Source organism: Parambassis ranga, chromosome 21 (assembly GCF_900634625.1).
Source record: "Parambassis ranga chromosome 21, fParRan2.1, whole genome shotgun sequence".
NCBI lineage: Eukaryota > Metazoa > Chordata > Actinopteri > Ambassidae > Parambassis > Parambassis ranga.
Window position 1 is genome coordinate 14,231,997 of NC_041041.1, and position 12,826 is coordinate 14,244,822.

The following is a 12,826-nucleotide window of genomic DNA, read 5'->3' on the forward strand; positions in this document are numbered from 1 at the left end:
GGCAACATGTGGATAAATGTGTTATTTTTATTTTAGATACTTAAATAATCCCAGAGGGAAATTGTTTAAGGCTGCTGCCAAGCAGTGTCATACAATGACCAGGTGGCGCGCCACACCAGTGAGTACACTGGAGGCAGTGCGGGTAAAGTGTCTTGCCCAAGGACACACAACAATGACTTAGGGAGGAGTTGGGATTGAACCACCAACCTTCCGGTTATTGGACAACCCTGCCACTGAACCACTGCTGCCCATCACATGTAGAGTGGACTGCAGATGTGTAATTTTACACCCACGAGCTGCGGCTGAAGCATTGCTTTGAATGCTGATGTGAAGGATTGAATTGCTGGAGAATCAGAGCAATTCAGAGCTTTGTATGCCTCTGTGTGTCAGCCTGTCACCATGGTAACAGCAGAGGAGACCTCAAAAACCACTCCACCACTCGCGGAAACGATTCTGAATTAGAAAATTCTGAATATGTTTGATAGAGCAGCATCTAATGAGTGTTTTAAGACTAAAATTTGAAATTTGAAATTTGTAGGAGGAGATACATTTGGCAGATAACCCTCGTTGAAGGGCTCTCTCATAGACTCCCATGTTAAAAATGACACCGAAATTGCTTAATATTTGAAAAATTTGATTTTTTTTGGAAAAAAACTTGGAGTTGACCTGGAATGTCCTCTGTGAGATGAACATTGATAGCTGAATGGCTGAAATCGGTCAATGTATGTTGAAGATACGCTGCGCAAAAAAACATACGGAAGAATAAGAAAGAAGAAAGTAGAACAATACTTTGATTGCCTAGCAACGGCAATCAAACTAATGAAGAACAATAATTCGATATTCACTTCAGTCTCCACCCTGTTAGGACGCGAAGGCATATAAAGTAAAACACTCCTCCTATTAACCAATCAGTTAATAGGTCTGATCAGGCGAACGAATCAAAATAGTGGAAATATCTAGCCCCGCCTCTCACGCGGTAGGTTGCATCGCCCAGAAAGTCACCTCGGCTTGTCGGTCAGAGAGAAGCTACTGACAGCTAGCAGGTCTTGCTAGCATGTTAACAGCGCGGCTGGTAGAAGGTCGACAGTAGGACAAGAGCATCCTCTCATTGTTTTTATCTTAGCAGCTACTTATTACCATCCTACAAAGGGACGAAAGGGATTTCATTTCTGCGGATTTTAAAGAAAGAAGGAAGTACCCAGCGAGCTAACCGTTCAGTTAGCTAGCTTCAGGTTTCCATTCAGGTCTTCTTTCCTACCTAAACATCTACAATCATGGCTGCGCTCAGGGCTTCCTATCACAGGATTTTGGACAAGATCGAGCACATCCTGCCTGCAAAGCTGAGACCTCTGTACAACCACCCGGCAGGTGAGACAGAGATGAGCTTCTTTGTGAGCAGGCTTGGCTTTTGTTTGTGATGGTTGTCGAGGGAGACCGCGCCGGGTTCTGTCCAGCAAAGATACGTGGTAGAAATGATGTGGAAGCTCTAACTGCATCCTCCAGGGAAGAAAACAGCAGCTACTGTTTATGTTTGGTGTCTGAACGTGATTGTTTTAATGTGTCGGTATTGCTGCAGGAGCTCTTAATCTGAGGGGATAACGCAAGCTAAGCAGCTAAGTCTGTGAAGAAGCATTTGTTTCTGTCTGGCTGTTCTAAAGCCAAAATGAGTTTTACTGTGGTGAAGAGTTATTTGGATATTATAGTAGTTTTAAAGTATTTATTAATACATATAATGTGCATTAAATTGTGTAAATTGACTTCAACCTTTTGATAGGATTTTTACTGTATCTAATTTGACCAAGAGTTAGATTATATGTTAGAATACTGAACATGTCTCTTAGTTATAGACTCACCTCCATTAAATCCCTTTGAATTGTCAAGGACAACTTTCTGACCAGGTATGAAGGGGTGGCAACAACAGCCACCTCCCTCATGGATGATTTGCAGTGACAGACAGCCCACTTTCTGTTCAGCCCACTGCGCTGGATTATGATTTTATCTGCTGGTAGAAGGTGAAATGTCTCAGGGACATAAACTCAGTGGATTTAATAGTATATCATTTTTTCATGGCACTATTTAAGTAACACAGACCCAATTAAATGTGTGCTCCCATTTGAGAAAGTCTGTTACTTAATTAAAGACATCACCAGAGACATCACCAGAGAAGGATGCAGTTTCCTGCTGTGCCCCAACAAAAACATGGATGTCTGATTCCTGAGCCAATGGAGACCCAGATAATAAAAAAAATGAAGCACAAAGAAATAACTGCAACATTGAAAGACAGTGTTCAAACATTGTGTCTAAATATCATGCTTCTTTTTGCTTTTTTTCTTACTCCAGGTCCAAAAACGGTTTTCTTCTGGGCCCCGATGTTTAAATGGGTAAATCCACACATATCCTCATCTCACCTGTCTTCACTAAATAACCCTTAGCAGATGATTGCCAGTTATAACTGACAAATGTAGATAGAATATGAGGAAAACAGACCAAGACAGAAGTAGGAATGCATGTATGGTTCAACTTCTTGGTTTTTTCCTCATTATCACGTTTTAGTTTAAAACATCTATATAGATAAATATAGAAATTATTAACAAAAATATTCTGTATTCATAAAAACTAAATTCAGAGTCCATTTCTTCAGTCACCCTCAGATTTACTTGATGTACAACATATTAACAGGGTCTTCCCTCTTCTCAAATAAACATCAGGCTTGTTGTGTGATGATTGTTGTTTTGGATCAAATCATTTCTTTTAGAGGAATATTGACAGCTCAGTCTCTTCTCTGCAGGGTCTGGTATTTGCTGGTTTGGCAGACATGACTCGACCAGCAGAGAAACTCAGTACCTCCCAGTCAGGAGTGCTGACCGCCACAGGTGAGGCAGGATTGTAATTTAGGCGTTGTTTGGAGCTACTACATGCTTCTCTGAAATTGGAAGGGGAAAAAAAGGATTACGTGGACTGCTAAAGTTCTGCCCTAAGTTACTGACTGACAAACATACTGTATCTGTTCAATGTCTGAATTTGGCCAATGTGTGTCAAAGGTCGCCTGCTACAACAACTTTTGCAACACTTATGTTTTCTGAAACAAAGGTTATCTGTTACTCTTTTGCATAAACATAGACTCTGGTCTCATGAGCAGTGCTGGTCACCACTGTGCATAACCTTCACTCCTTCTGTCCCTCCTCCTGTAGGGCTGATCTGGTCCAGATATTCACTGGTGATCATCCCGAAGAACTGGAACCTGTTCGCCGTCAACTTCTTTGTCGGTGGTGCAGGAGCCTCACAGCTGTACAGGATCTGGAGGTGTGTGAATTTACAATAAAGAGTGATCACAAGATGCTTTCTAAGGGAGCTGTAGCTGCAGTCCATGTATTGTATCTAGTTGTGTCATATGTGCTTCTGTCTTCTTTTCTAAATAGGTATCAGCAAGATAAGAAGGCACAGGCTAAAGAGGCAGCAGAGTCCTGAAGGCTGTCCTGCTGCTGGTGCTCCACTGCAGGGACTGAAAGGGAGAGTTCTCATCGTCTCTACTTCTTCCCATGTTGTCTCCATAACATCCATGCCATAACAACCATTGTTAAATCACGTCAAGCCTGTCAACCCTGATGGAAATGTTCACTTTTCCTTAACGTTCAGGTTTCCTCAGGGTGTAAAAATAAATAAAAAAAAGAACGGTAGCGTTTTTTTTTTATTGTAGTCTACACAAATTTTAAGAATGGTGGTCATCAACGCACAAGTACTACTTGTTCAGCAAGTTCTATGATTGTACAGTGTTTAATTTAACGTCATGCTTTATATATCATGCACTAGCTGGGAAGTTTTTCAGTTGTAACAGTACCTCAAGCAGACATTTCCCAAAAAACAAATGTATCTCGTAGATTTGTGTTGAGCGAAGGTTTGAGGAATGTTTCCAAATCAAATCAAGAAAGATCAGTCATCTGTACCTCATCTTATTAAATCATTATGGATTACCATGTAATGATTCCTTCCATTTTAGTGACTTTAAACCATTTAATTAGTGTGAATCCTAATTTATGAAACATTTCAATGAATGTTTCTCTTCTAGGAAAATCCTTATAGAAGTACTGTTATCTTCTCGTTGTATTGCAGGAATTCATTGAACAAATGCCACATATTTAACTGCAGTTTTGTTATTATAGCAAACACTGGTACTGATGTGCTAACATCTATGTATCATCAAAAGCCTTGTTATTACTGAGGAAGATGTTTATATTCTTTCTGTGTTCCCACTGTACAACTCTGACTAGAGTAGCAATAATCTGTATTATCACCTAATCTATTGACTGTTTGAACAAATGGCACTTTGAGGGTTGATTATTATGGTTCTGTAATGGCTGTGTAATGCTAATAAATGCTGTTTAACACCTATAGATGGATATTTCAGAGGTTAAGGTTTAATCAGAAATGAAGCTACAGCTTAATCAGCTGTTGAGGGAGCTAAAATATATGGTAATTTATTGACAAAGTTGCCAAATATGTTGTTACAATTGTCAATATTTTGTTTTTAATGATGGTAAGAGAATCCGTTTGGGACCATTAGCTGCATATAAAACTGTTATGACAATTATATTTATTTAAATAGACTATATATGACTACTTGCAATACTACCTGTGCATTAGGTGCATGGTGTAACAGCTGATTCAAGACAGGAGGATTTGTATAGCTCTGTTTAAGTTTCAAACTATCCACACCTGACAGCAGGTTTCTAGCATAAACAAAACTTTTCCATTCACGTGGGCAGCAGTCCTGGTCAGAAGACAAGCCATCACTGTATCACCCCCTACTGTTTAAATCATGAACTACAAACTGATCAGTTGTATTGACGGATAGAGGTCGTTAATGTTTCTTAGTGTAGGTGTATTTAACCAAAAACAAGGCCAGCTTGCTTAACTTTATTGACAAGGGAAATAAAACCAAATCACACAAATGATGGTTAACCACTTTTTTTATTATTCACAACCATAAACAATGAGTCAGGTTTAGCGTTTTCCACCAACGCGGGGTGCGCTGACCTTCATGGGCTTGGCGATCTTGGGTTTCTGTGCAGCCTTAGCAGAGGCCTACAAAAGAAGAGGGATGTTTATCAAAGAATTATACTATTAAAAATACAGAATATAGAATGAATAGACATCATCTATGTACAACCCAGATTTAATTACAAACAGTAACGCCTACCTTTGCACCAGTGGCAGTTGGCTTCTTGGCAGCCTGCTTTGCCTTCTTAGCCTCCTTGGCAGCTCTGAGGAAATAAAAAGACCAGATATCAACATAATGAAAAAGTGTAACTTGATTTAAAGTTGATATTTTTATGAATAAAAGAAGACAATAAAGACAAAAGCACAATTTCATCACCCATCAGCTGAAAACCAACGAGCTGCCCAGATGAAGCTAGACATCACATCTCACCTGATGGCCTGCTCCCTTTGGGCCTTTCGGACTTCTGGCTTCTGATTCCTCTTGGCCATGATCTCAGCCAGGGAGGCTCCAGTGATGGCCCTCTGAAATTTGACTGCGCGGCGGGTACGCTTCTTTGTTACCTCTTCCTGTTAAAGACATAGGAAAAGACCAGATGTTTGAATTTGGTATAAATGTCTAGTTCAGCTTAACAACCACCACCTAACAGGTTAACAACAGAAACAGTTACAAACTTATTAACAGCTGTGACCCTTCAGATTTCAGGATTTGTCAATGTAGCAAGTTGCAAATAAATCAGTTTTATTAAACTCTGGTCTGTTGGGGGTGAAGAAAAAAAAAGGGAAAGCCAACTGCACAGGGTCATCTGCAAGCCCAAGTATCCAGTTTTTTTAGTATTTAATAACAATTAAAACTGGAGTTTCTTTTCTTCTCTAGTTGTGTATAAAACAGCAGACTGAATCTGGTTTGCCATTAAAACAATGCAGTTCAGATACAAATGTCCAGCAATGATGTTGCACATTCAACCAGGCTGTGCCTTTTCCGCCATAAACAAATGTCCACACACATTCAGAAGAGGGTCTAACACTAAATATGACATTTGGGATTGAACACATTTCCGCAAAGGGATTAACATAAAAAATGAAATAATGTTTTATAAAAGAGTTAGTGTGTTGGAGAGTTTGGAGGCTGGCCAATGGTGGGTTGTCAGTATCGACGTCAAGGACCAGTACTATGATCTCCAGTTGTTCTATGGCTGCAGGTTTGGAGTGAGCCCTGCTGCTAAGGCTGCAAAACACAGTCCAACAACAAAGCATAACACAGACTGACACTGTGCACACCATTCACCTGCAGCCAATCTTGTGTAATGAGTTTAAAATGTGGTTTCAATTTTCATGTTCTAAATGGTACAGATTTATTGTATAATAGCATTGCTTTTACACATTTTATATAAGATTATTAAGAGCTTAAACTAGGTTAACAGCTGGGAAGAGCGAACTAAAAGCACATCTCAAAAATCAACTAAATGTCAAGAGTTGGACCAACAAATCTGCTGCATCTGTGTCTGTCAGATACTTCAATTTGTGGCTGTACAAACAGTAATCTATACGTTTTATATCGTGTGTGAATTTAAAGCGCAGTATTTTACATACAACAGGGTATTCGGCACTCACTAACATGGCAGTGATAGTAAGAGAAGAAAGTAATTATGCCACAAATCATACACATGGTCTCTACCAGACAAATGTGACAGCAGTGCATAGTGGAAAAAATAACATTGTGATTAAACATAACATGTTTCCTCCAACAGTTCAGTTCCTATTTATCAAGTTTGAAAAAATACTTGGTGGTCCCACTACTTTCTCTACAAGGCCAAATGTCCACTGTTACAAATTCCTAATCATAAAGAATACATCACACACTCAAATGTTGTTACTTACAGACTGGCCTTTCTTGTGCTTGCGTCTGTACAGCACAGTCCAGTTGATCTGTCTGGGGTTCCTCTTGGCCAGGAAAGCAGACTCACACTTGGCGTTCAAGAACTGGAACACCTAGCACAGATGCAAATTAATCAGATGTGTTAGTGGTGTATACAGAACCTCACATGTTAACAACGGACACTTCATTTTATATTCTAGGAGACCTAAAATTATGCTGTTTTTACAGATACAACGGTAAATCGTATAATAGTCACACCAATTAGGACCAAAAAAATATTAATATTCACAGTCTGCGGATATAACGAATTTTTTTCCCTGATGTTAGGCAAAACCAGAAGACAAACTCTAGGCACGTAGGACAAATCTACCTTTAATGGCATCTGATGGTCAACTGTGCTAGGACCATCATACACTGCCGTGTAAAAGATGACAAATGGTATCACTATAACTGACGCTAGCATGTTACGCTACTAGCTAACGTTAGCAAGTTACACAGCCGGCAGGGCCTCATTCCAGTATCGTAAGTGTATTTTTTGCAGCAGAAGCAGTCAAAGTTAGGAGACAGTATTAACCCGTTATGTTACTTCACACTATATCTGCAATACGAGTGAGAAATGACCGGTGTCTGACTTTGTGTGGTTACCTTTCCGTCTATCCTGGCGTATCGGCGGCCATGGCCGGGGTATATTTTATACCCGCTGAAACTGCACAACTCGACCCTGTAAACAACAAATATAAAACATCACTAAAAGAAACGAGTTCATTTCCTATTTTAATGTAGTTAGTGCCTTCAAAATGTTTATTTAAGCATAAAGATGGCATTTGATTGTATTCAGTTAACTCACTTCATGACGGCTACAAGAGGGCACAAAACCGGAAAGAAAGATGACGGAAGCGGAAACTGAACTCGGTGACTACAACTCTATATTTATTAACACAATAAAACATAGTTTAGCATTCAGTTGCGATTTAATAATGTAATATTATCAATGTAATATACACGAACAAAAATATTTTTACTGTTTTGTAAAAATGTAACTTATACCAATCATCACAACGCCAACGTCACAATCTGACGATTGCACGTTCCCTAGCAAGCCAATCAGCAATTTACCACCTAGCTACTTCCTGGCTCAAAAATACGATTACTAAATTGGTCAATACAACTAAAGGTATGAAATTAAACAAATGGCTGACATCACTCCCAGGATGTTTCTGCAAGTTTTGGTAGCTACCTTTTGTTTTCTTTGAGTATTAAAAACCTGGCGCGTTTCCGCATATTTTGCGCGCTGTAGTCTTTTCAAAACCTAAAGACACCAGACTTGTATGGGCGAGACGGCCTTTGTGAACTACATTTCCCAAAAACCTTGGGTCGGCAGTTTGACAAACCACTGACGCTTCTCGTCTTTCCAACTACAGTCTACAGCTAATAGAGTAGATAGCTAACGTTGGGTGCTGTCTGGGCCGACAGGATGGGTGTATCAGACTTACAGTTTGACACAAATGCAGGTGAGTGCTTGTTTGTTTGATTCAAACAGCAACGCTTGTTAAAAGTAATGTTGCGATGATGTTTATTACCGGCTGACGTTAACTGCACCCCTCAGAGCACTGCAGTTAGCTAGTTACATGCAGATCAAAACATCCGTTTGTGTTCCATTCATTTTTATAGAGACTAATAAAAGTACCAAACAAATCTTTTTATCTCCAGAGCAAAAATACTGTAAAGGTTAGGGAGTTCATTCATGTCTTTGTGTCCACGTTTTCGTGTCTTTGGGTTTCTGTAGCAACCGTCTAAATACAACAATTATCCTACAGCAGTAAAACACAACGCAACACAGACTACAGCCAACAAGAGGCCTTTCATCGTTACATCAAATCTATTCCGATATGATTATCTAGAATTAACCTCAGTAGTTTGGGGTAAGTTGAGCTGAGGGTGAAAAAGGTTGATGATGTTCTAGTCTTTATAATCTCTTTCTGTATCTTGCCAGGGCCTGTGGTGGACCTTTCAGCTCAGAATATGCAGAAGCTGGATCCCAGTTTCACCTGCTCTGAGGACACTCACACTCTAATTCTGGATCGTAACAACATCATGAAGCTGGACCACCTGGAAAGGAGCCCAAGCCTTCAGCAAGTAAGTTTTCACCTTCTTTTACACAATAATGTGCCTACTGCCTGTTCACTTGACACCTGAATGCGAAAACTCCAAGTCTATTTCTCTTTAGCTGTCTGTAGCCAGTAACCGTCTGGTGAGAATGATGGGCGTGTGTCGGCTGACAGAGCTGAGAGTCCTTAACCTTCCCAATAACAGTATAGGTTACATTGAGGGGCTCAGAGATCTGCCTCATCTAAAATGGCTCAACCTGTCTGGAAATAATATTAAGGTAAAATTATACATTCTAACAATTTTAACTGTATTTTGTCATTTATTTACAAACTATCAGTCTACATATAGTGCCACATGTTTCAGAAAATCTACACTCTTTCACAGGTTATTGAACAACTTAACAACTGTGTGTCCCTTCAACACCTGGATCTGTCTGACAATAACATATCAAGCATTGGCGATGTGACTAAACTGGTGGCATTAAAGGTGTGTAATGATTAATTGAAAAATGTCCACATTATAATGACGTCAGTTTTCTTTGATGTACCTTTGAATAATTTTCCGTCAACTTTGCAGACACTTCTGCTTCATGGGAACAGCATTACAACACTCCGTACTGTGCCAGCTCACCTTCCTGCTCATGTATCCATCCTCTCCCTGGCAGAAAATGAGATAAGGGATCTTAATGAAGTAATTATCTTTTCTCTTTTTTTATACAGCAGCAATTATCTCAATTTAAATAAGTAATTTGGAACCAAATTTAATTGCGCTTACTCCATAGATGTCATACCTGGCACCTCTTCATGAATTGGAGCAGCTGTCTATTATGAGCAACCCTTGCGTCATGGCAACCCCCTCATTGCCAGAGTTTGATTATCGGCCTTACATCATGAGCTGGTGCCTGAACCTTAAGGTCCTGGATGGCTACGTAGTGTCACAGAAAGAAGGGTGTGTATGTTCTTCTGCTGTTGCAGTTTTCAAGAGAATTATCCAAATGTTTGAAGGTTGTTTTTCATTTTGTATACCTGTCACATTTACAGCCTGAAAGCAGAGTGGCTCTACAGTCAAGGTAAAGGTCGTTCATTTCGACCAGGACAGCATGTTCAGCTGGTTCAGTACTTGGCCACTGTTTGCCCTGTTACCACATCACCAGCCCTGGAGACAGCTGAAGATGCCAAACTTGAGAAAATTCTCAATAAGCAGAGGTATAACACAGAACTTTGAATTAGTTCTACACCGGTAACCTTCAAAATAACTGTTTTGTTACTGATTACATCTCTTTATAATCTTGCAAGTCAGCCTGTTCCACGTTGTGAGGCATTTGTGTACTACATAGGTAAATACATATTAGGAAATAATCAGTCAATACATTGATGTTGCTATTCCCCAAATTTTGCCTAAAAATCCAGTGTCTGCTGGGCTCTATCAATGATTCATCTGATTCACTTCCTTGCCTTGCTAACATATGTCTTGTTCTTAAACCTTTTGTTTCAGGTTTCATCAGAGGCAGCTGTTGGAAGAAACCAGGGGAGGGTGTCCCAGCCCTCCTCGGCCTACTCAGCTGAATGTGGAGAAGCACAGTCCCTCACATGCAGCTTCCCCGGGGGAAGCCAGAGAGCTGAGGAAAATCCTTGCACCTGGACTAGCCACTGCTGTGACAGCCCAGGAAACCGGTAAGATGTGTTTCCTCTTTGTCCCTCTGTGGTACAGTTTCGTAAGCTTTGATGTAGAACATTCAGTTTGCTAATCTGAACTGTTTATATTTGTGCAGAGCCAGTGGTGCAGATTAACACCTGGGTGAGCTGCGATTCTTCTCATCAATCACTGCCAGTAGTTCGCAGCCAACGACTTGTGGAGGAACACATATATTTGGAGGACGTGCAGACAGATGAAGACAAACTCAATAGCAGCATGCTTTCCTCAGAGTCCACCTTTCTCCCTTTCACATCTGATTTGGAGGCACAAACAAACCACTCTGACAGTGAGGACGAGACAGAGACATTTGAACCTGATTCTTTGGCTCCAAAGCAACCAACACAGCCCAAAAAGCACAACACAAACAAGATGCATCATTTACCCACAGTGGAGAAGCATGAGAGGAAGAGTCTTGATGAAGAAGTTACTTCTGGTGCTGCCATTGGATCACCGGAGGTCAGAGTTGGCACACCGCAAAATGTTCTCGAGGTAGCCTCTGAATTTGCTAAAGCAGAGATGAAAGAAGCCAATAGGCAGGATAGTAAATCAAGCCTGATAGAAGCAGACAGGGCAGCAATTAAAATACAGTCCTGGTGGAGGGGACAGTACACACGATGTTGTCACCCCATGGCCAGAGAGGTGCGCAGTGAGATCCGCCTACGCAGGATGCAGGAACACATTGTCTTCTTGTCTGACAAGTTGGACAGGTAAGTAATTAACCATCAGCATGTGATAGTAGTTCTGTTCTGTTTTATATACTGTATAAGAAACATCTGGTGTGTTTGCAGTGTGCAGAAGCTGTATGAGGAAGAGAGGTTACAAAGGCTGGTTCAGGAGGAGGCTGTAAAGTTTCTGTGGAAAGAGGTCATTACCATGCATTCACTATCAGTGTTCTACTCTGCAGTATAATTACCAGATATTTCACACTTGTCCTTTGTTCTTGTATAGCTCCAGTCTATGCAGCAGTGGAAGCACTCTGTGCAGCAGCAGCTAGGAGCCATTTCTCAGGTCATCACCACAGCTCAGATGCCATCTCCTGGACTTTGTAACCCAAACCTCCCTGCTGCTTCTAGTGTCACACACCCATCCAGCACAGACGTCTCATTTCCGGACTCTGGCTTCCCATCAACCAGCGATCACCAGCTTGCACAGGAAGACAGCCTCCTAAGCAGTGGGACTGCAGACTCTCTGAAGACAGTGCGAGCCTTGAGCCCTGTTCATGGTGGCTTTTGCGCTGTTCCAGACAGTGCAGACTGCAGTCTGCTGGAGCAGTACCTCTCCTCTGTACAGCAGAGGGAGGAGGCTGAGGACGGACTTAGTGACAGAACAGAAACACTACAGCCCTCCACACCGGGGTCACCCAGCAAGACAGCACCGACAAGCTCCCCCACTCAAAAGTCAGTAGAAACGGCTCCTGAATCTGTCTAAGACTTATAATAGACACCTGTACAGTGTGTAGAACATGTCCGTAGAAGTGTACTCATGCTGATTTCTGACCCAGATATCATATAACACTGCTCCTAGCTTCTGCTAGAAGCCAGAACAGCTTAAAAACATCTTACTGTGAATGTAAAAATGTTTTTATACTTCGCTACATAGTCCTGTTGTAAACAGACACATCCTCTCTGTAAAGACACTGATTGTGATGTAGCTTCAGAAGGTATCAGTAATGTGAAAGCAGTTGTTTCACCTGTGATGGGTTACTACCTCTATTGATAAAACAGGCCTGCTATAACTGCTCCTTTTATTAAATTTTACTGCATCAAGTAGTTGTGATAGACTGCAATAATTCACATTAGATTTTGATGTGTTAAACACAATGCACATGTGAGCACATTTATGCTATGTTGTACACTGTTTAGGTCAACAATGCCTGATACACAGAAGAAGGATGTGGCACCTTAACCTGAGAAAAGTGAAATTAAAATGCAAATTTTAATTTCATTTTTTTAGTTTCATTGTATTACAAATGTAAAAAAAAAAACAATAAATGTAAAACTATAACATTTACTACACGTTTCATGGCAAGCATTTTGTCATAGCTGCAGGAACAGGTGAGTCAAAGATGGACGAAGAACCTGATAAATAAGAACAATACTTGCCTCAATATCAGAAGTAAAAGAATACTAAGGATACTATGAGTAGTGC

The 12,826-nt window shown here is 40.6% G+C and overlaps 3 protein-coding genes and 1 non-coding gene across 4 annotated transcripts; 2 read left to right on the forward strand and 2 right to left on the reverse strand.

The window, feature by feature from the left end:
• Positions 1 to 997: 997 nt before the first annotated feature.
• mpc2b (mitochondrial pyruvate carrier 2b) lies at positions 998 to 4,391 on the forward strand. Its single transcript, XM_028393228.1, has 5 exons — positions 998 to 1,368; positions 2,341 to 2,381; positions 2,789 to 2,873; positions 3,192 to 3,303; positions 3,420 to 4,391. Exons 1-5 carry the CDS (start codon positions 1,275 to 1,277, stop codon positions 3,466 to 3,468), a joined length of 381 nt encoding a protein of 126 aa, XP_028249029.1. The 5' UTR covers positions 998 to 1,274; the 3' UTR covers positions 3,469 to 4,391.
• Positions 4,392 to 4,949: 558 nt separating this feature from the next.
• Positions 4,950 to 7,776, reverse strand: rpl24 (ribosomal protein L24). Its single transcript, XM_028393226.1, has 6 exons — positions 7,722 to 7,776; positions 7,520 to 7,595; positions 6,877 to 6,987; positions 5,429 to 5,565; positions 5,198 to 5,261; positions 4,950 to 5,082 (listed from the first exon to the last, which is right to left on the reverse strand). Exons 1-6 carry the CDS (start codon positions 7,724 to 7,726, stop codon positions 5,002 to 5,004), a joined length of 474 nt encoding a protein of 157 aa, XP_028249027.1. The 5' UTR covers positions 7,727 to 7,776; the 3' UTR covers positions 4,950 to 5,001.
• LOC114426927 (small nucleolar RNA SNORA23) lies at positions 6,104 to 6,284 on the reverse strand. Its single transcript, XR_003669405.1, has one exon. It is a non-coding gene; the product is annotated as a small nucleolar RNA SNORA23 (small nucleolar RNA).
• Positions 7,777 to 8,278: 502 nt separating the features above from the next.
• cep97 (centrosomal protein 97) lies at positions 8,279 to 12,583 on the forward strand. Its single transcript, XM_028393225.1, has 11 exons — positions 8,279 to 8,385; positions 8,868 to 9,010; positions 9,102 to 9,260; positions 9,368 to 9,469; positions 9,560 to 9,673; positions 9,765 to 9,931; positions 10,024 to 10,188; positions 10,478 to 10,656; positions 10,755 to 11,385; positions 11,467 to 11,542; positions 11,627 to 12,583. Exons 1-11 carry the CDS (start codon positions 8,349 to 8,351, stop codon positions 12,104 to 12,106), a joined length of 2,253 nt encoding a protein of 750 aa, XP_028249026.1. The 5' UTR covers positions 8,279 to 8,348; the 3' UTR covers positions 12,107 to 12,583.
• The last annotated feature ends 243 nt before the right edge of the window (positions 12,584 to 12,826 follow it).